Below are 21,605 nucleotides of genomic sequence, written 5' to 3' on the forward strand. Positions count from 1 at the left end.
AGAACCTGAAACTGTAGTTGTAAGTTTATTTTTTCATCCTCATTTTCTCGTAATTCAAGCCAATGAGGCTCCAATTCATTCAGTGTACATTATAGCTAATGATAATGAACTTTCCACAGGTACCAACACTTTGCACTTGCTCAAGGACCGTGCCCTTGGTTTGGAGTTATGGAGTAAGGGTTGAGGCACCAGGAACTAAATCAAAGCAAGTCATGCAAGATCCAGATGGCCCATCTGTTGAAATAAATGTTATTATTGTAAGGTAAGGCTTTAATTATTGGTCATGGCTTCACAAATAGATATACAGGTATTAGATTTTTACTAGAGTTTGTGGCTGAAATTTTAGTCTCATAAAATGATGAGCTAACATTAGAATTTAAAGGGCCAAAGCGACTGTATAATAGCCTCCAGATTTAAGTACAGTACTGTAATGGCTTGTGAGGCCCTATTTCCAAAAAGTGGGAAACTTGGGTTTTATGGTGGGGAAAACCATGAATGAGTGTAGTGCGCAAGTCAGAAAAATAGATCATGACAAAAAAATATTTCATTTGTGCAACTCAAGAGTAACACCCACTAAAGAAAAATTTATACAGCATGAAAATATAATAAGTTTAATTATAGGGATTCATCCTAACCTAACCTATGGCATTGACAAATTCCCCCTCCCAACCTCACCTGGCATAGAGCACCATAAATCAGAGTGAAATACAGAGGTACATTGTAACCTGCCCTAACCTGACCCAGGGATGACCCTACCTAGGTTGCCATACTATCTTATAGTGCCATTTCATAAACTGGCTTGTTTGGGGGTTAGGGCTTTGTTTCCTCTTGACATCCCACCCAACTTGATATAGAGTGCCATATGTCATAGACTAAAAGGTAAAATACATATTGTAGATACAGTCTGATCTAATAAGGTCAAATTTTCCCTTTGTAGGAGCCTTAATTGAATTATTACAAAGCAAGTGATTGATTTAATGTCTAAAAACACAAGATATGTGGTAGGTTGGGCATTGTACAGGGGAAGGGTTGACTCCAAGAACAGTAAGGACGCTTGGAAAATTAGGAAATCCCAGGCAACACAACCATCACCCAGAGTAGCCATTGGTAAACTGAAGAGACTGTTTGAGAAAAGTGTACCTGAATTGAAGTACTTTAACATAAGAATTTATGAAGTTTTAATTACTGTATTAAAAACTGTAGGTAATTAATGCATGACAAAACTGAATAAGGTCCCAAAGGTACTCATGAATAGCTTCTGTTACCTCCTAATGAGGTGATAAGGGCACAAAACACATTCAAATCAATAGCACTGGATCTATAAAATTTTACAAACCTTTACATCCTCAACTTTAAATACTTGATGCAAAAACCACACTGAGTCTACAGTGGATGACCTTGAGGTCTTTAGGGGGAGCCAGCCAGAGATCAGGCACTTTATTTATTCCAATAGTGGCTCTTTATATCAGTAGGCGTTGCCATAGTTAGTCCCTTAAAATGCCTTGGTTGACATGAAAACCATGCTGTGTCCACAAAGGTAGTGGAGGATGACCTTGTGCTCTTGAAAGAGAGTGAAGCATATGATAAGCGCAGCATTTAGTCCATTAGTGGCTCTTTTGTTGGTTGGTAGGGGATGGCTGTATTTAGTCTGTTAGTTTTCAGGGTGTTATGTGAGAATCATACTGGTCTACCAAGTTGCTCTGGGGTCACCAGTGTAAGGAAAGTCATACGCAGGATTTTAGGAAACAGTTGACTTTGCAGTATTCTTGGGATTTTACCTGTTTAGATTTGACAAGCAGAGGGAGACATAGTTGCAAGTGTCAATTGGGTATGTGTTCAGGACCAAGTGACAGGTAACACAAGTGACATAGAAGCACATGACTGCAAGGGTAGGGTGCTATGTGATTGGTTGCTGAACCTAGCCGCTAAACCTGGGTTCGGCAGTGAAGCTTGGAGGTTTCGAACTTACAAATTATTTTTTCCCAGTCACTTCATTGCAGACATTTTTGTCACAGATATGCTTGCAAAAATCAGTGGTAGCGAACTTTGTCTATTTAGGTTCAGATTTTTATAATGTTTAAAAAGAACACTAATCTGTTATGAGGTTCAATAATATGATAGTTTATGTCATGGTCCCAATTTTGGTTGCCTCAGATGGATGCGTTATAGTTATTGTGGCTTTTTTTAACCAACGACCTTGGTATTCACACACACACACACACACAAGATCTAGGTAGATTATAGTTTGGTAGTTGCCAGTCCATTTTTAGATGGTGCCACCTCCTTCAGCAACAAGATCAAACAAGAAAGTTAAAGATATGGCCAATGTAGCCAATTGATTAAATCCTCTTCCACAAGGTAATGAAGTACTTTAAATAGGGAGGCTTGCTGGTCGTATACCTTCCCAAATGCAATCTTGAGCTATGTGCAGTGATATAGTAATGTCATGTAGTTATTTAACCAAAGGTTTCCTAATAGATTTAGTCTATTTGTAATGTTTAGTTATCATTCATTACCCAGGCATTTATAGAGTTAATGCATGATGAAGTGTTGCAGTATGTTCTTGAATATGTAGGAATCTAGTTCTGACATTTCAGTGTCAGGGGAAAATCTGGAAACTTATTGGCTTCTCAGTGGCACCGTCTTCAAAGTATTTGTTCAAAATGTGAATGAAATGAGGTAGATAAGAAAACTTTTCAAGCACGCTTTGTGAAAGCAAGATGCAGGATCTTGCAAACGAGTCACATTGTAATGGACTCTCTATTTGCTATCTCTGTAACGTCTAAACAAAAGCATAGGTTTCATGATTTTAAAACTGTTGGTAAGGACCCTAAGATTACATAAAAGGATTTGATAATAGACCTTTTATGTATTGTAGATGACAGAGTTAAATCCCATTTTTTGTAGTTGTCAAAAAATCCATATTAGCATCGTCACCCTTACTAGTATCAATCACAGGAAGGACAGTAAAACTTCATGACATCTTTTCCATAATAAATACAGTAGTTTATTCAAACTGAATACAATTTTAAGCGCACAAACAACCATTCTACTAACAAAGATCTCGCTAAACTCCGAAGAGGTGGACGTGTACTTAGAAAAAATCAGTTTACATAAGTTTTTATGGTAACCACATCTCAGCAACCAAGTATTACAAAATTAGCCTCTTCGGTTTTAAGGTAACCGACTCGGTAATCAAGTATCCAAAAAAGTGTGAGCTTCTCCGGTTTGAAGGGAACCAGCTCAACAATCAGCTAGCAAGAAATGAAGCCTTTTCAGTTTTTCCTGGGTCTGGGCCTAGTAGGCTAGACATGAAAGGCTTTCAAGTTCTTGAGAACAAACTGGTACCTGAAAGTGCTCCAGGTGTCTCTCTCTCTCTCTTTGTGTGGTTATCAATTTCACAATTCTACGGAGATAAGATTCCTGATCAAACGTCTAAATTTATTCTATAGGCATCAGTATATGTCAAATTCCTTTTCCCAAATTAAATTTAAACTTAGGAAAGAAACCAATTCTTAGCTTGCAGACTCATCCATTAAAGTCGAGTCAAATTTTCTTGTAAAAATGTTGAACAGAAAATCTGTAAGAGAATTGAGACAGGGACCCCAGTGTCTACAAAAAGAGTGAAAATTACCTGCCTTAGCGAAAAGAGCACACCGGATCATCAATCAGACCAAAAGTGATCAAACCAACCCTTGTGGTTTGAAGGAACAAAGTGCGCAAAAATGGTTTCAGGCTTCACTTGAGCCTTTGGGCGAAGCCTAGGCCTAGAAATGCTGGGATATATCTTACATAGTCATACAAAAAACATTTCTTAAACATTTTTAAAACCCTTTTTGTATAATGAACTAAGTTTTTAAAGCAACTGCATAAAGGTGCGTGTTACGCGAGGAAAACCTCGTCTTCGTTGACACCCAAGAGCGTTTGTGAGTAAAACCCTCAACCAGCATTGCTAGGCTAAACAAGGACCTCGCTTTAAACGTGTCAGCACTTCTCTAAATTAATTTTTAATTATCAAATAAAATTAAAAAACAGTAAAAAAGATGCATAAATAATATGTATGTATTACAAAAATATTAAATGACTAACGTTAAAAAACAGCTATATACATATTACCAACTTGATATGTAAAAATAATTAGAAAAAAGTCTAAGAGTGTATGAAAGAAAACTGCTTTCTCTCGGCAGCATCAGGCATTCTTGCACAGTGGTCGTGCAAGGGCTGTGCCAGTGATAAGCAAGAGAAATAAAAACAGGTATGCGGAAGTCTTGTGAAAAGCTGTTGAAACTTTAGAAGAACAGTTTTATGGAGAGCGATAAATTTTTTTTTTTTTTTGTGAATCTGGACTGAAGATTGAGATGGTCGACGAAATGTTTTGGATGCGAGTGGACTAAACCGTATTAGTCGACGAGACATTTTTTGATGCTAGTGGACTAAACCGTATTAGTCAACGAAACGTTTTGGATGCTAGTGGACTAAACCGTATTAGTCAACGAAACGTTTTTTGATGCTAGTGGACTAAACCGTATTAGTCAACGAAACGTTTTGGATGCTAGTGGACTAAACCGTATTAGTCGACGAAGCATTGATGTAAGTGGACTAAACCATATTAGTCGATGAAGCATTTTTGATCCAAGTGGACTAAGCCGTACTAGTCAATGAAGCATTTTTGATCCAAGTGGACTAAGCCGTACTAGTCAATGAAGCATTTTTGATGCTAGTGGACTAAACCGTAATAGTCGACGAAACGTTTCGGATGCAAGCGGACTAAACCGTATTAGTCGACGAGACATTTTTGATGCTAGTGGACTAAGCCGTATTAGTCGACAAAACGTTTTAGATGCGGGTGAACTAAGCCATATTAGTCGACAAAATGTTTTTTTGTTGCAAGTGGGCGAAATTGATATTACAAATCTAAAAGTTCTTATTCAATAAATGGAAGAAATCAGCATTTGGAACTTAAATGTGAGGAATTCCCTGACAACCAAGTTCTAAAGCATTCTAATCCCAGCGAGTTAGATCAGTGGCACTACCCCGGAAGTACGAGCACCCAAATTCCACTGAGATTCTCTTTAGGGTAACTAAACTGTTCCCAACCAGCCGCATTTTGTTGATAAGTAAAGTAACTGTTACCTAATGAAACATTAACAAAGACTTTTAAATTCTATGAAGCTTAAACATTAAGTTATACCTTCAAGAGATGAAACTAAACAAAGATTAATATATCACAATAAATAAATAAAAATCAAATAACTGCTTGTAACGTAACGGAATATTGTCCGAGATTACATAAGCCAATCATTATAGTGTACTTTGACGTACAGTAGTTCTATATATATATATATATATATATATATATATATATATATATATATATATATATATATATATATATATGATCAATTGGACAATCTACTTACTACTAACTTGCCCGAGAAGCCATCGCCTTGACAACCCCATCCAAAGCAAATTGATAGATACATCAGTATATATCTATACAAAAAATATATATCAAGTAAACTTACGGGTTGATTAACGTCACGAGAAGCCTTAGTATATGAAAAAGATCGTTGCCTTTCCAATATTAAGGCGTTAACGCATTACAAAATTACCTATTTTCGATCATGAAGTTGAAATGGTTAACTTCTTAAACTGAACAAGTGTCAGTCTTAAAACGATTTCCGACAAATTGAAGTTTTCTACTAAAGCAAACCCAGCGACGTACCTCAGTCTCGTAAGCCTCTTAAATCTTCTCCAATATATAAATATATATGAGATGGAGATGTGAAAAAAATCACAACTTTTTTACATTCCGTCCTTACATAATCTACAAGATCAAAAAGAAAGTTTAAGTGGTAACTCTTGGACTTAAAAACTAGACGGAAATGTGGACAGGAGAATTAGCTGATTTCATACAGGAGATACTTTTTCATAATGGTCGGGAGATCGAGTTCGTCAATCCTGTTGGGCAGTTTGGGGCCCAGCTCCTGGCGGAGGTGTACACGGGTCAAGTGCTTGAGGGGGAGGGGTGACTGGCCCACCTGTTCAGATGAAAATCAAGAATTGTTTAAGTTCTGATGCAGTCTTATGATAGTGGGATAAGATTTTAAATTCTGTTTAGAAGGTTTTGTTGGAAGAGTTTGGCTCTGCTAGAAATCCTTAATCAGTGTTTGTTTTAATTTGTATTGGTTTTTGACGTGTGTAACTAAAACTTAAAATACTGTACTGTAATTTGATTTGTAGTTCATAAGTTTCAGTCTTGGTGAAACTGAACAGCTCTCCATTCAGTTGAGCCTGAGAGATTTTTATTTCAATGACTGCAGATTAGTTTTGGATTGGCCTACTATCAGAGGGTAACCAGGAGATAAATACTTAATGCTTGATGCTTACCTTGAGGAATATTTGCCTCTGTTCGCTATCAATCCGAGAAGAATGTCTGATGATTGCAAGGTCAAATCTCTGGGCAGCTTCGAGTAGGGTGATCAGAACTTCTGGCTTCTTGGTGAGAGTTGGGAAACAGTTCAAGAGACCACGAGGATCACGATTCTGGCTTTGCATGACCACCTGACCACATGAAACAGTGTTAGAAGGGCATGTTATCCATATTTTAAAACTTTGTTCCAAGGAAGTATCAAAATCTGTCAAGCTATTATCCACATTTTCAGACATTATTCCAAGAAAGTACCAACAGTGACCTAATCAGCAAGAACTTATAAAAAATATAATTTTGTTTCTTTACCTCGGCACCGTGTCTTGAGGAAGAGGGATATAACCTCTGCTTCGGGATCCTCGTTGGAGGTCAAGTATTCCCCAAGAGGGGGCTTGATGGGCGAGCCATCTTCCCCAATGATCACAAGGTTTGGGTTAGCGCCAGCCTCCAGCAGTAGCTTCAAGATCTCCTGTCTGTTGGGGATGCCTTCACTGCAGGCCATGTGAAGAGGTGAGCCTATGATTGGAGAGCTAGCATCCAGATTGGCTCCTGAAGGAAATTTAGAGTAGAACGCAAGATATCAATAGGGATGATGTATTGTAAAGTCATATTTTATAGTGACTTCAAACTTTGACAGCTCATGTAGATGCCTATATAACTTTCTATCAACACATTCTGCAGTTCAGTGGAGAAAATTTATAGGGGGGCCAAATTGAACGAAACAAGCAATTTTTAAGTTTTTCATCTTGTCGACTGCGACATTTAGGTACTGTTTTCTAACTGTCTTCTGTGAGCTAATTTCTCTGCTAGAGGAGACTCCCACTGAACACCCATGACAGAGAGGTCTGATTCTAAAACGTCAGAGCAGTGGCGATAAAAACACCAAGTTACATACCGCTCTCGAGGAGGAGCTTCACGACTTCGACATCACCCTTCAAGATGGCCAAGTCCAGGGGCGTGGGCTTGTTGTACTCGGGCTCGAAGTTCACTTTGGCGCCTTGTTTCAGGAGGAGGTTAACGATGGGGACGGAGCCTGAGAGAACAGCGTAGTGGAGCACGGACCTGTTAAGGGGCAGAAGGTTGTTGGATCGGGAAGAGTCAGTATAGACGCTATTCCACCTGGGTGTGTGAAAAAGAGGGAGAATGAATATTGTCAAGATTGTATTCCATTGTTTCGCATTCGAGGAGATTTAAAAGAAAAAAAAAACTCGTAGGCCTGATTGGTGGTGAACTATGAATATTGCTCTTCTACGAGTGAATGGCTAAGAGACTAATGAAGCGAAAGACTTTTTTTTTTTTTTAAACGGCAAGTTAGTTCGGACTAAAATTCAGCAGTCACTCTAAAAAAGCGAATGGAAGTAATAGACAAAATGAAAAGAACTAATGCTCTACGTGAGACTAGAATAATGAAATATACATTACAACATTTGGTGTTTGCAGTTAGTAGAGACATGCTCACGCGTTGTGGCGTGAATGAAGTGTTAAGAGAAAATGGGACTGAAATCTCCAGATGGTATGAAAGGTTACTTTGTCATGCATTTGTGAAACGATCAGTCGTTGGTATATGCTTATGGGAGGGAATGTATTATTGATAGGGCCGATTAGGTGGGTTTGAAGTTCAAAAGTAGTGCGTTGAACCATTTTCTCGAAAGGTTTGCACCAGTCAGTAGAAAAACATTGGTCTTTCGTTGGGATGTGACCACGTTCCCCTTCAAAATACGGTTAGGTTAGGGGCAGTGTTTGCGATGCCGTATTCCAAAGGGCATTATGATTTTTAAAAAAAACATCTCACAGTGACTTGATTAGAAGTGGGGCAGGAATGGAATTATTATTTTTTTTTAAATATTTCATCGAAACAGGTTAGAAGTGGGGGTGGGGAAAAAAATTCCTTTTACCGAACCAAACTCAGACATATACCACAACGAAGTGAGTTATCGAATGAAGTTTGTCAGGGGAGATTATCATAAGTATAAGGCCAACTACACATGCAAATGAGAATAGAAAGGGTTAGACGGAGACGAGAGAAAACTGAAAAATGAAAAGAAGCGGAGTAGTACATCAATGACTTACCTGTAGTCATGCCGCGATTCCGTACGAGCGTTCACGTCGGCTCCGAAGGAGATCAGCAACAGGACAGACTCCAGACCCTGTGGGGGCAAATAAAGGAGAGACTGTTACGAAGACAGAGGATGAAAGGTCAGGATGGGAATGATGCAAAGGAGGCTCGGTCGTTAATCAACCGGATGAAGGTTAGTGTCGGCGCCAGGAATCCTCGGAAAGGAGAAGAAGAAGAAAGATTTCACGGGAATTGTGGGTCGAGTCTCCGTAGGAAAGTCGTTAATGCTTACGAGAAGGGGGTGAAAGAGACTGAACGGAAGACATGGGAATATTATGTTAATAATTGACACGGACACGACGACTTGTTTCAGTGAGCAATACAAGTCATTTTTCCAAATTGCATTCTATAGGCCTATCTCTATTCATTGACTTGGTCTGCTATTTCAGTAAGTGAAGGGATTAAAGTATCCATATTCTTTGCAGTTACATTGAACATCTACTTGAAATTAGCAGCAGAAATTGACTAAAAATCCACATAATTACAGGTAATCAGCAGAGTTTCAGATTCCTACTAGTCTGAATGGAACCATACCTATAAAATAGTATAGATAGAAGGGTCAGGAATGGAATCACTTAGATAAAAGTAAGGGTCATGTAAATATGATAAAAATTCTGTGAGAGTACTACAGAAGAAAAAGCAGCTGAGTTTGTGAATCTTTTTTTTTTTTATTCTTGTCATTGACATGCGCTACTATCTACATAAAAAAAAAACAGGCAAATTGAAGCTTTTTTTTCACAAGCTGTACCACACAAAATGGATAAAAAATAACAACTACTAATATGCAGGACTTTTTTTTTTATTCCCTTGGACACTACTGAGTAGGTTGGGATTAGTTAAGGAAAGCTGTGTTAGCATCCATTAGCTCATAGTATATTTTCATGAATCAAAAAGTTTTATATATATATATATATATATGTATATATATATATATATATATATATATATATATTATATTATATTTATATATATATATATATATATATATATATATATATATATATATATATATATATATTATATTTATATATATATATATATATATATATATATATATATATATATTATATATATATTTATATATATATATATATATATATATATATATATATATTGTATTATATATATATATATATATATATATATATATATATATATATATATATATATATATATATATATTGTTAAAGTACTTCTGTATATAGATGAAACCGCATCATTAGTTAGGAAGCAGCAAAGACGGTCAATGTTTTGCATGAGTGGCAGGTTAATCAGAAGTCAATTGTGTTTTTCATGCGGTCAAGTGATACGTGATTGTGTGAATGACGTCAGAATGACTGAACTGCACTCGGATCTTCAAGCTGGAATTAGCTGTAACCAAATGCCTGGTATTCTGGAACAACCCTTAGCATATCCTGGTACTTAAACCTGGATCGGGTAGACCGTCACTGCAGTGCAGAAACTAAGTTGTGGGCCTCGACTTAGTAATGAAAAAAAAATTAAAAACCCAAACGCAAAATGGTGCTTCGTTAACGTGAAAAAACAGTAAAAAAATATTCAAGCACAAAAACAACTAGTAAAAGATAAGTTGTGGCTGTAAAGCACGTCTTCATTCAGGTCAATCCTTATCCCTTTTTCTATGTATTATTAATTTTCTTCAAATCTGTAGGAAAATAGACACAACTAATATCTCACAATGAGTGAAGCTGCTTGCCGGCACTGAACAAATTTTGAACAAATAAAAAACTCAATGATAAGAAGCAAATTACGTGGACAGATCTCATGCACAAGGACACCAATTGAGAAAATGAAAGTGAAATCGTTCGATTGACGTATCTGGTTGACAATGCCGGCACAGGGGAATTTTTCGGCAGTGGACTGCCGCTCTCACTCGCCGCCTGACCAGATTTTTCTCGTTTTCTCCTGAGTTTTTGACACTAATAGGAGTGTGTTCTGTTTTCTATCACTGACTCTGAGGCCAAGTCTGATGACTTCAAGGCACTCGGTACAAGGATAATCCTGACGGCTGCTGACATGGGTCGACGGCAGCTGAGTGAGAGGGGCACTCCAAAGCTTTTCAAGAACCCGGACCTGGTTCTTCAGTTTTTCCCATGGAAGGAGAAAAAACACGGTTAATTGGACTCGTTGAGGGTATTAGCGATGCTGTTAGAGTGAAGGAGAGGGGGGTTTGTCTGCGTTATACCTTCGTGTGATGGTCCAGCCGAACTTAAGAACTCCCAAAATACACCAAGATGTGTTTTAGGAAAGCTGGGAACTACTTCCTCAAGAAAAGTGCTGGGATGCAGTTATTTTAGGATCGATGTCGACTCACTTTTAAACTGACTGGAGTTATTTTGTGGGGGTTTCTTTGCGTGATTCTTCCGTCAGTAATGAAAAATAAGAAGGATAAAATGCAAACTCTTGGTCTGATAATTTTTTCCTATTTTTAGGGGGTTTCTAATTATGTATGACCACTTAAAATTTTGCAGCAGTTTCGACAGAGGCGAAAAAATGACTGATAAGCCGGCATTTGAGCAGTCGTATCAACCATCTTTTGGCCTGACTGTGACGTGGCAAGAACTGCATGAGACATCGTGACTGTGTGAAAGGAGAAGTTTAGGCTTTTAAATCTACTGAATCATTTTTGTTCGTCATCGAAGGTAAGAGGAAAATGAAAGGTCAGTCAGCGAAAAAAAAAAAAAAAAAAAAAATGAAAAAGGTCACAAGGCAATAAAGGAAAGCGCAACACAGTAAGAAGAACCAGGTCCTCCCCCGCAGCGGATCACTCACCATGAGGGTCTGGGCGAAGTGACGAAGGACCTCTACGCCCGAAATGCTCTCCCGCGTCTCCATCTCGTCTGAGGCGTCCTTCGGAAAAGAGAGGAAGAAGTCACTTTTGGCTCATCATCTTCACTGGTGCGAGAGGAGGGTGGCAGGATCTTGGGAAGGAAGGATTAGGCAGACAGGTGGAAGGAAGGAAGGGCGAAGCAGGGACGTGAACGGCCAGTGATGGTTAGTCGAGTTAACAAAGATGACAAAGGGAAAGTGGGACTCTTCAGAACAGAACGAATCTGCCATCTTGTGGTGATTCTTCCATGTTTTGCTGATTAGGCAGAAATTGATCAAAGACTCGAATACAGCTCTACAAGTGTCTTCATAGTTCGTTTGTCGGTTATTGGTAAGAACCATACGAAGTCAAATAAAAGCTTTGATATCTAAGGTGAGTTACATGGAATTACAAAGTACATAGGTTCCTAGAAGTAATGTCTACCCAAAAAGGCATGCAGTTATGACGTGTGAAAGAAAAGCTGTACAGTAGTTCTTATATATGTATTTAAAATTCATAGGTAATTTTAGTTTTCATTTTTTTTTTAAACTGACAAAATTTGGTAAGACTGCAAGGCCCAAGGGTAAAGCGAAACATTTTTATTGTTTGTTTCTGCATAGTGTCAAGAATGAAGGGCGTAAACATTACATTCGTATATTTCCAAATCTGGCCTCCGTCCTTGGTTAATTTTGAGATTCGTTTATAGTTTTCAAAATAAAAAACTTTTGAGTAGAAACATGAAAGGAACACGGTTAGTAATCGATAATCGTTGCTTCTTAGTTATATTGAGGAAAGCTGTTGAGTATAAGGGGCCATTTTAAACCTATGATTGCTCCTATTTGTATCTAGCAGTTTCGCTGGTTGATTCAATATTTTTCTTTTAACATAGGACATATAACCAAGCGATATTTATTTTCTCAGGAAAGCGCTTGCTAAGCTCGCTTGTGGGCAAGATCTCCCGATTCTTCACAATTTATTTAAGTTTTGTTTAAATTTTAATTAATGAAATTCACCTCTACACAGTTAAGCAATACTTGAGAAAGTGTAGCGTGCTGTTCTTGTACAGTAGTTATAAGGAACTCAGTTAAATGCAAGACCTGTTGTGGTATTGTTAACTAAATAGAATGTCTTTTTCGGGAATTTGTAACAATTGAAGGAAGTTCAAAAGAAACTGGAAACTTTCTTAGGACCAGTGAGCCTCATGGCAGCGTGTTCCAGAGGAACAGCTTTTTTAAATCCACAACAGATGTTGCATTAACCCTTTCCGCTCCGATTCTTACCTGCTGGAGGCGACAGCACTTCATGATCGGGGTGAAACCTTGGCGGTCCCTGGCATTTGGATTGGCGCCGTATGAAAGCAGGAGGTCCAGAAGCTGTGTGTTCAGAGGATTGATAAGGTTTATCTCTGAGCCGAAGAAGTATCTCGCATTTGGGTTCGCTCCGTGTTCCAGGAGGAGCTTTGCTGCGTCAAAGTGATCATGCTGGAAAAAGATGCAAGAAAGAATTAGAGCTGACAAATAAAACGTCTTTCAGGAGGTGGATATACAAAGAAAAAGGCCGAATGTAAAATTTCAACAACTGCGTCTGAAAATCTGATCTGTCGGAGAGTTATTGCACAGTAGAGCATCAGTCAGTAAGGAGTACCTTCAGAGCTAGTCTAAGGGGCTCATCACTGGCGTCAGTGGGAAACTCTTCTTCGTCTTCTGGTGGAATGTTGAAGTTGACCTGGGCACCGTGCTTGAGGAGAACCTGCATCATCTCTGTGTAACCGTGTTCAGCAGAAAGGTGGAGAGCAGTGTACCCAATTTCGTCCCTTGCGTTTATGTCGCAACCTGCGCAGCAACGTACAGACATTGATTATGCACGTGTTGACATTTTCATGGTCCGTTTACTTATTAATAGACTGTGAACCATATATTGACAGTGTTGGTGTTGTGAACCTCGAAGTAAGGATATGCATCAACTTTTAATAATGTTAGATTATCTGCTAAATATGCAAGGACAGTTGTGTGGCAGCCATTGGGGCTTTCATTGCATCTATGGATATTTCTTACCTTCAGCAATCAGGAACTCTGCGGCTTCTGGGTACCTTTGCCAAACAGCATAGTGGAGAGGGGTCAGACCCTGGGTAACGGCGTCTTTCACCTGTTAAAGGCAAAGGAATAAACAAGAGTTGTTTATGCAAACAGATTAGAAATAAGGAGAGAATCTTATATGCCAAGGGTATAGATGCAACTTCTAGAAAAGAAGCCTACAGGAATAGTGAAGGTAATGTGAAATCTGCGACGTTTGGGAGAGAAAGTGTTTCTTTTATGCAATGTACGGCCACCGTCAAAAGAGATATTACTTAACACTAACATTTGCACCGCACTGCAGCAAGATCTTCAGTTCCTCAATGGGTGCCAAGCGAACGATTGCATCTGCCAGCTCCCTCTGAATGGTCGTGTGTCTTTCCTCCCTGTTTCCTTCCTTCCTTTCTCTGTCTTTGTCTTCCTCTCCGTCGGACACTTCCACCTCCTCATCGTTCTCCTCGTCCTCCAAAAGGGCGTCTGGGTGAACAATTTCCATAGGCATCCTGGAAGTATAAAATCATCACCCATTACCTTGATGGCTGGGTCTGGAAAGGTAGATTTCTTTTCTGAAGAAAATAGAGTATCAAAGTTCATATAATTGTTGCTGTTGTACCTCTAAGGATGAAATTCGCTGGTGTTGCAGCATAAATGGGAAATCTTTCATGTCCCAAGACTAACTGTATGACAAAGAGATTGGTGAGGTGAAGTATTGTAAGGCATCTTCCCAGGATTACGAAAAATTATTTTAATCAGCTTTGAACTACTCGTATTTTCACAGAAATTAGCAGCGTCTATTTTTTACTTTAACCTTCAAGTATCAGAGAAGATAAAAACAGAATGAGAATGCCACATCATATCTATTCTAGTCTGTTTCATCTTCTGTGTTCATTCTCAGAATTTCTACAAATATCTCCCCTGGGGCTGTGCGAGTGAATTAGTTTTACCCCAGTGGATTTAAATTTAGTTTCCAGTTATAACAGAATTGAAAGGAAAAGAAACAGGTTAATGTTTAATGTTTGTAGTATACAAAACGAATGCAATACATGACAGAAAGTCTCCCCCAATGGCCATTCGATTCCTTATAGCCCAAAACTGTGACAAAGGACTGCGGCATTCGTCGAACTTAAATAGCAGTAATGATCTACTGAGCTGCGTTTCTTGGAAATGAAGTTTGGAAACCTGCCATAGCTTCCCTGTTTACATAATCCTGCGATATCAATAGAAATGCAGCCCTCCCCTCCATTTCTCGTTACAGGTTTGAAGGAAAAAATGACAAACATCCCAACCAGTAGAGTGAGTTTGTTTTGGTGGTAAATTTCAGCGTTTATAGATGTATGCGCTTGCTTGCTTTCTGAATTTTGATCTGTGCCTAGTATGGGATGGATTCAGCTCAGTAATTAGATTGTCCGCTCAGGTTACTGAGCCAGCCTCTGTAACAACACACTACAGTACAATATTGCCTTAAAATGGAAAACTGCAGTATCTGCAGAATTTTCGAAATTGAGATATGCCACCTGTTGGGCTCGTGAAACACTTGATACACAATTTACTGCAGTTTCAGAATGATTCTTCAGTGTTTTATTTAAGGGGTCCCATTTGCAGTATCTGCAAAATCAGCGGTAAGGCAAGGGAAAACTGCAGTATCTACCATTTTTCTCAGTTTTGTATTTTTGCAGGTACTGCAGTCTGCCATTTTAGGGCAGAATAACTGCAGCCAAGTTTCTGGATGTTTTCTGTTCAGTCTCTTTGTTTCAGCTGTTATTCATCTGCCCTCTTGCCGTTAATACCGTGAGCAGTTGATTGAACGCTTCTTCTCCTCGCACCAAATTCTCCTATTTATCTTCGTGAGCCTGAGACAAGTGTGTCTCCTCTTGGACAAGTTCTCGGGTAGTAACACTTATAAATAACTCGATCGCCGTGTATGCCAAGTTCAGTCACCTCAGGTGTTTCGAGTGCCAGAGAGGATGTACCCTCGCCGTCTGTGCGTGCCAACAGCATCTACTTCCTTTACAGTACCACAACAACAGGACGACAGATTTGAGAGTAGGCAGTGTGAGGAGTAAGGTATTGCAGTCGATCAACTAATGTGAATTAGTAAAATCTGTTCAGATGTTATAATTGCTTCCTTGGAAGAGTATAAGCTGCTTTGGTTATGCAAATAACATTCGAATAATCGGTTCTGGAAAGTGGAATTGTAAACTGAATTCAATTCGCTTTTATTATTTTTGATGAAAATCAGCTTGAACTTGATAAAGTAGAATACGTTTAAGCTTGAAGTTCAGGACTGAGGAAAGAGCTTTAAATCGCGGACAAGGGTAGACTGCAGATGAATGGGGCTGTGACTAACTTTATTTTCTTTCGTTCTCTTAAGTAATTAAAATACAAAATGTTTGATCGTTCCTATTTATGACAGCTTAATGACACTCATCAGGAGAGATGATAAACTTTGACAAGGCTGTCCGTCAGACTTGAGTTTAATTATACTTGTGATTTTCTCATTAAGCTTCTTCCTCTCTGGTGCCAAAGGATAAAAACTTCGTGCCAGGGTAGATTAGTTATCGTTTTTTATAGATTGTCAGTTAAAAACGCATTAGCATAAAAGCCATATATATTAAGTCCCATTTTCGTAGGTGGTTTTACGTAAGCTTTTTTGTTAACAAGAACTGAAAATCATTTCAAATCCTAGTAGACAGTCGGGGAAAGAATATTGCAGAGAAAACATTTTGGTAGGAGAAAGGAGAGAGGAAAGATCCCAATGCGAATTTTAATATAATTTTGGGGGGATATTTGGAACCCTTGTTCGATTATTGTATAGAAAATTCAGTTCAGAGAGAGATAAAATTGTTAGAGGCATAAACTTCATTTATCAAATGTTTTTTTTCTGTTTGGGTGTTACAGATTTTCCATTTATCAAATGTTTTTCTTGGCAGAGTGTTACAAATTTTGCATTTATCAAATGTTTTTCATGTCAGACTGTTACAGATTTACTATTTATCAAATGTTTTTCCTGTCATAGCGTTACAGATTTAGCATTTATCAAGTGTTTTTTTTTTTTGTCAGAGTGTTACAGATTACACATTTATCAAGTGTCTTTCCTGTCAGAGTGTTACAGATTTTACATTTATCAAATGTTTTCCTGTTAGTGTTTCAGATTAGTATACATTTATCAAGTGTCTTTCCTGTCAGAGTGTTACAGATTACACATTTGTCAAATGTTTTTCCTGTCAGGGTGTTACAGATTTTTGCATTTATCAAATGTTTTTCTTGTCAGAGTGTTACAGATTTCACATTTATCAAATGTTTTTCCTGTCAGAGTGTTAAAGATTTTTGCATTTATGAAACGTTTTTCTTGTCAGTGTTACAGATTTCACATGTATCAAATGTTTTTCCTGTCAGAGTGTTACAGATTACACATTCATCAAATGTTTTTCATGTCAAGTTTTAGTAGGTCACACAAGTACTTTCTCAAAATAAATGCATGCTTATTTCTTTTATATGATTCTTCTTTCACGTGTATATGAATTTCTTTCACAAATCATTATTGACTGTATTCTTGCACACCTACATGATCATTGGGTCTTAGTCCATTTTTGGACGTTCTGACGGAAACCACAGATTTTATTCGTTTTTTTTTTTAATTCTCATGAGCATGAACGCTGTAATAAACCAACAGGCTTTCTAAAGATAGCACCGTTTTAAGAGCTAGGAAGTGGGCCTGCAAGAGGAGTGCGTGACACTTGCCAAAACTCGAACATTCAGCCCGAGGGGGAAAAGACGCCATACTGTCTACCATGAAACAATTGTTGCGTGGGTGTTTTTTTTTTTTTTTAATGAAAATGTTTAGCATCTCATACTCGTTGCCAGCTGGACTTCTGTATTTTGTCTGAAACACTAGCAGTGGCGGATACGAGAATGATTGTTGAGTTAGATCGTGAATTGAGAAATTAAGAATGGTACAAATAAGAGTCATTATTTTTTTTTTTTTTTTTTGTGTTAAATAGGAATTCTAGACATTGTAGCTAATCTGAGCTGTTAGAAAGATAGACGTCCTTACTTTGTTTCTGGACTTTGTCGAAATAAGAAGTGTGTTTGTATATGTGCTGTGTGTTATGAGGTAAGACTTGATAAACTTTCCGGAATAGTTGAGGCTCCCCAAAGCAGCTCGAGGTTTCTGTTAATCAAGTATAGCTTGATAAGTCGTAGTTAATTATTCGATTTTTCCAGCCTTACTTTTAACATGTTTTTGTGATAATAAACTCCAATCTTTTTTTTTTTTTTTGCATCGTTTGAGGAAATCATTGTCTCATTTTTTTCATATGCTGAGGCGTAATGGCTTTATTAGCCTTTCTTTGGTATGGCTATTAGCCTTTCTGTGGTATGGCTATTAGCCTTTCTGTGGTATGGCTATTAGCCTTTCTGTGGTATGGATATTAGCCTTTCTGTGGTATGGCTACTAGCCTTTCTGTGGTATGGCTATTAGCTTTCTGTGGTATGGCTATTAGCCTTTCTGTGGTATGAGTATTAGCCTGTCTGTGGTATGAGTATTAGCCTTTCTGTGGTATGGCTATTATCCTCTGTGATATGGATATTAGCCTTTCTGTGGTTTGGCTATTATTTGTGATGGCTACTAGCCTTTCTGTGGTATGGCTACTATCCTTTCTGTGGTATGGCTACTAGCCCTTTTTTTGGTATGATTATGCTTTTTTTATTTGATGTATTCAGCGCAATCGAGTTTTCTGTACAGCGTATAATGCTGTGTGAAACTCTTAGCTGCGGTCCATGAACCTTTCAGCCACGGCCCGGTGGTAGCCTGTATTGCTGACTTGTTGGCATGTATAGCGGTGCCAGAGGCACGATCATGGCTAACTTTAACCTTAAATAAAATGAAAACTACGGAGGCTAGAGGGCTGTAATTTGGTATGTTTGATGATTGGAGGCTGGATGATCAACAGACCAATTTGCAGCCCTCCAGCCTCAGAAGTTTTCAAGATCTGAGGGCGGATAGAAAAAGTGCGGACGGACGGACAAATAGCCATCTCAGTAGTTTTCTTACACAGGAAACTTTGTGAGTGATTTCATCAAGAGTTATATTTGCCTCAGCCCGAACAAGAAGAAACGAGCAGACAAAACATTGAGAGTGGGGGGGAAGTGTAGCCAGCCTACTATTGCGCGTTGGGCACGGGCGCACACACGCAGGTTGCCATGCGGTGGTCCAGAGGTTCTCTCTCCTCTTGGGAAGAAGAGTGTCAGACCCGTGTGACTGACTCCCCCTTTTCCCCCCCTCCCCTCCCCCCCTCGGTCGCCGAGAGGGGAAAGGCCCCATTACGTCACACCTTTGGGAGACGAAAATAGAAAATCTGGTTTTCCAACGATTTGCGGGGAGGGGAAACAGGTTTGTTTTTTCTCTTTTTTTCACTGTTTTCGGTTTTTTTTTGAACCTGCGTGTTTTCAGTTTATTTACCAAGAAGACTAATATGTCTTTGAGTATTCGTCTACATTATTTTTTTCACTGTTTTCGTTTAAAAAAAAAAAGTCTTTTCAATTTATTTACCAACAAGAAAAATATGCCTTTGTATATTCTTCTACATTATTTTTTATTTTTACTGTGTTTTCGTTTTTTGAAAAGGTGTTTTCAATTTATTTACCAGCAAGCAGAATAAAAAAAAAAAAAAGTGTTCCCAATACATTTACCAGCAAGAATATGCCTTTGTTTTTTCTTCTACACTATTTCGACAAGAGAATCATCAGAATTCGTCTTTCAGACCACCATCCTTTGTGATCAAGAGACACTAGACACTACAAAGGATGCCACCTACAAAGACAGTTTTCATGTCGTTTAAAAACAGACATTTCGGCTCTTGATTTATCAGATAAAAAAGAGACGTTGTAATTGATAGGATCCCAAAGTCTGTAAAGTAAGATTTCAGTAAAAAAAAAAAGGCCTGTCGTCCAGATCGAAATAGTTGAGACGACTGCACATCATGATGATAATGACTTCACCATACTAATGGAAAGGACTGTTAAAGAATGGCAAATCTCACATAGATAGCCACTTATTAATGAAATATATCAACCAAGAACTAAATATAGCCACTTATTAATGAAATTATCGACCAAGAACTAAAAATACCCACTTATTATTGAAATATATATCAATCAAGAACTAAAAATAGCCACTTATTAATGAAATATATTGATCAAGAACTAAAAATACCCACTTATTATTGAAATATATCGATCAAGAACTAAAAATAGCCACTTATAAATGAAATTATCGATCAAGAACTAAAAACAGCCACTTATTAACGAAATACGTCGACAAAGACCCTCACCCTTGTCCCTCGTAAGTTAGACGTCCTGAAGCCTGTGTTTATACTTTACATAAGAGCGTCTCGAGCAATCCAGGGCAGGTCGCAGCTATTACGCAGATCAGGAGCTTCAAGAAGCTGACGAAGGGCAAAGCCCAACAGGTATTTCCCACCTTCGCAGTATTTTTGGCACGGAGGCCACTTGGCAACCTTCACTTTGGCCCGCTAGAGTCGTTGGAAGGGGCACTGGTCGACCACGAGGTCTGCACTCTCTTTGTTTACTCCCTCCTCCCCCTTCACTTCCTACCCTCCCCCTTCCTCTCCCTTCACTTCCTTCCCCCTTTGCCACCCCCACCCCCACCCCCAGCCCTTCTTTCCTGAAACAGAGAAAGAGAGACAGCAAAAAAAAAAAAATTAGAAACAGCTGACCAACCGATTGGTGATGCAATTCCTTGGTCGAGAGAACTACTTGGTCGCTTTGTTCGGTAATTAATTAAGAAATGGTGATTTTTTTTTTATATACTCCTCTGTCATATAAAGCATTTCTTTTATATGCAACACACATTGTCCATTTGATTTAAGGCCAGCTGAATGTATTTCGGCAGTCAGCTATTTACAGTAAGTTGGGAATATCAAAATGTTATAAAAGTTAGTATGCGGATATTTGTCAATTTAAGACAGGGATTTCATATTTTTGTTATTAACTTAGCCACTATTACATTTTCATCATCAACACCAGTCATGCTTGACCCCAGTTATTCATGCAGTCGTTATGAATGAATTAAAATCGACATCATGCAGTGGTTATCTAAAGGTAAAGAGCATTTTCCACCTGTTGGAATTAGTCACCTGTGTAGAAGACAAACATAGACGAGGTGTTGTCAGCCATAGTTTATCATTTGGTCATAAGGTACATAAACCATTCGGGAGTAAATAAAAGGAATGGGGGAAGGAGAGTTAGAACCGTATCAGTTGGGTTTTGCGTTTTGTAAACAAATGAGAAATGAAGACTGGGTGAGGACTTCTAACGCCTTGACAAGCCTTGACTTACTTGGGTGTGTTGTAGAACTTCCTGCCTCAGATATAACACCACCGAAGGAGTCTTGGGTTATCACAGCGATATATCACAGGTCAGTTTTGGGATTATCCTAGAATAATTATCTGGTAAATCACAGCTCTTTTTTTTTTTACTGAAGAAACTCGAGGCGAATTTTCCGACTAAATTATAAGTATAGGCTATTGGTCAAGATCACTGTTGCGTGTGGATACACCACTAACTTTCATTTCTTCTTCTGCAAGCTTTCGAGAGATGAGGGCTCGGTCTGTGCTTCATCCCCACGAGAAGAGAGTTTGCGTTTCTGCTGAGCAGACTGGTTGTCTTTCCTTTTCCCAAAGCAGAGAGGCACAGTAGTAGTTATAATTCCTGAATGGTTTCTGAGGGCACGGCGGGCATGACCGGGGTTTTATACCCCTGGCCTGCGCCGTTGATTTCCTCCGTGAAGGGCCGGGAGGGGGGACGGCACCGAAGCCGCACGCGAGATTCGGCTAGGGGCGGCGCCCCAAGAGGGGAGAGAAGGTGGGGAGGGGACAACAGGGGGACAAGGTATACATAAGGGGGAGAGGGGGGGGAAGCTATAGAGGGAGAAGAAACAAATAGAAAGGGCGCAGTTGGGTGGGGTGGAAGGTGCCAATGCTTTCCCCTCTCCAACAGGATGTGTGCCAATGTTGCGTACACCGGTCCTCCCTACGCACCTTCAGGACAAAATTTCATGCGTAGTTGTCTTGAACCTTATTTGGTCCAGTTCACTTCAGTTTAGCGCGACGGCGCGGAGGTTAATTAAAACGCTGTATG

At 38.8% G+C, this 21,605-nt stretch overlaps 1 protein-coding gene and 1 long non-coding RNA gene across 2 annotated transcripts in view; one reads left to right on the forward strand and one right to left on the reverse strand.

The window, feature by feature from the left end:
- Positions 1 to 21,605, forward strand: part of LOC136840695 (uncharacterized) — a 31,526-nt gene that overhangs the window by 3,499 nt on the left and 6,422 nt on the right. Inside the window, exon 2 of the long non-coding RNA XR_010853706.1 lies at positions 120 to 262. This is a non-coding gene — a long non-coding RNA (uncharacterized lncRNA). The remainder of the gene's footprint in view (positions 1 to 119; positions 263 to 21,605) is intronic.
- LOC136840694 (ankyrin repeat domain-containing protein 65-like) lies at positions 5,770 to 21,189 on the reverse strand. Its single transcript, XM_067107464.1, is given in 12 exon segments — positions 5,770 to 6,041; positions 6,391 to 6,564; positions 6,740 to 6,751; positions 6,753 to 6,979; positions 7,326 to 7,492; positions 8,501 to 8,577; positions 11,337 to 11,414; positions 12,654 to 12,854; positions 13,018 to 13,205; positions 13,428 to 13,518; positions 13,732 to 13,948; positions 20,805 to 21,189. Coding segments are annotated over 11 exon segments (1,572 nt in total). The 5' UTR covers position 13,948; positions 20,805 to 21,189; the 3' UTR covers positions 5,770 to 5,900.

This window comes from Macrobrachium rosenbergii, chromosome 8, assembly GCF_040412425.1.
Source record: "Macrobrachium rosenbergii isolate ZJJX-2024 chromosome 8, ASM4041242v1, whole genome shotgun sequence".
NCBI lineage: Eukaryota > Metazoa > Arthropoda > Malacostraca > Decapoda > Palaemonidae > Macrobrachium > Macrobrachium rosenbergii.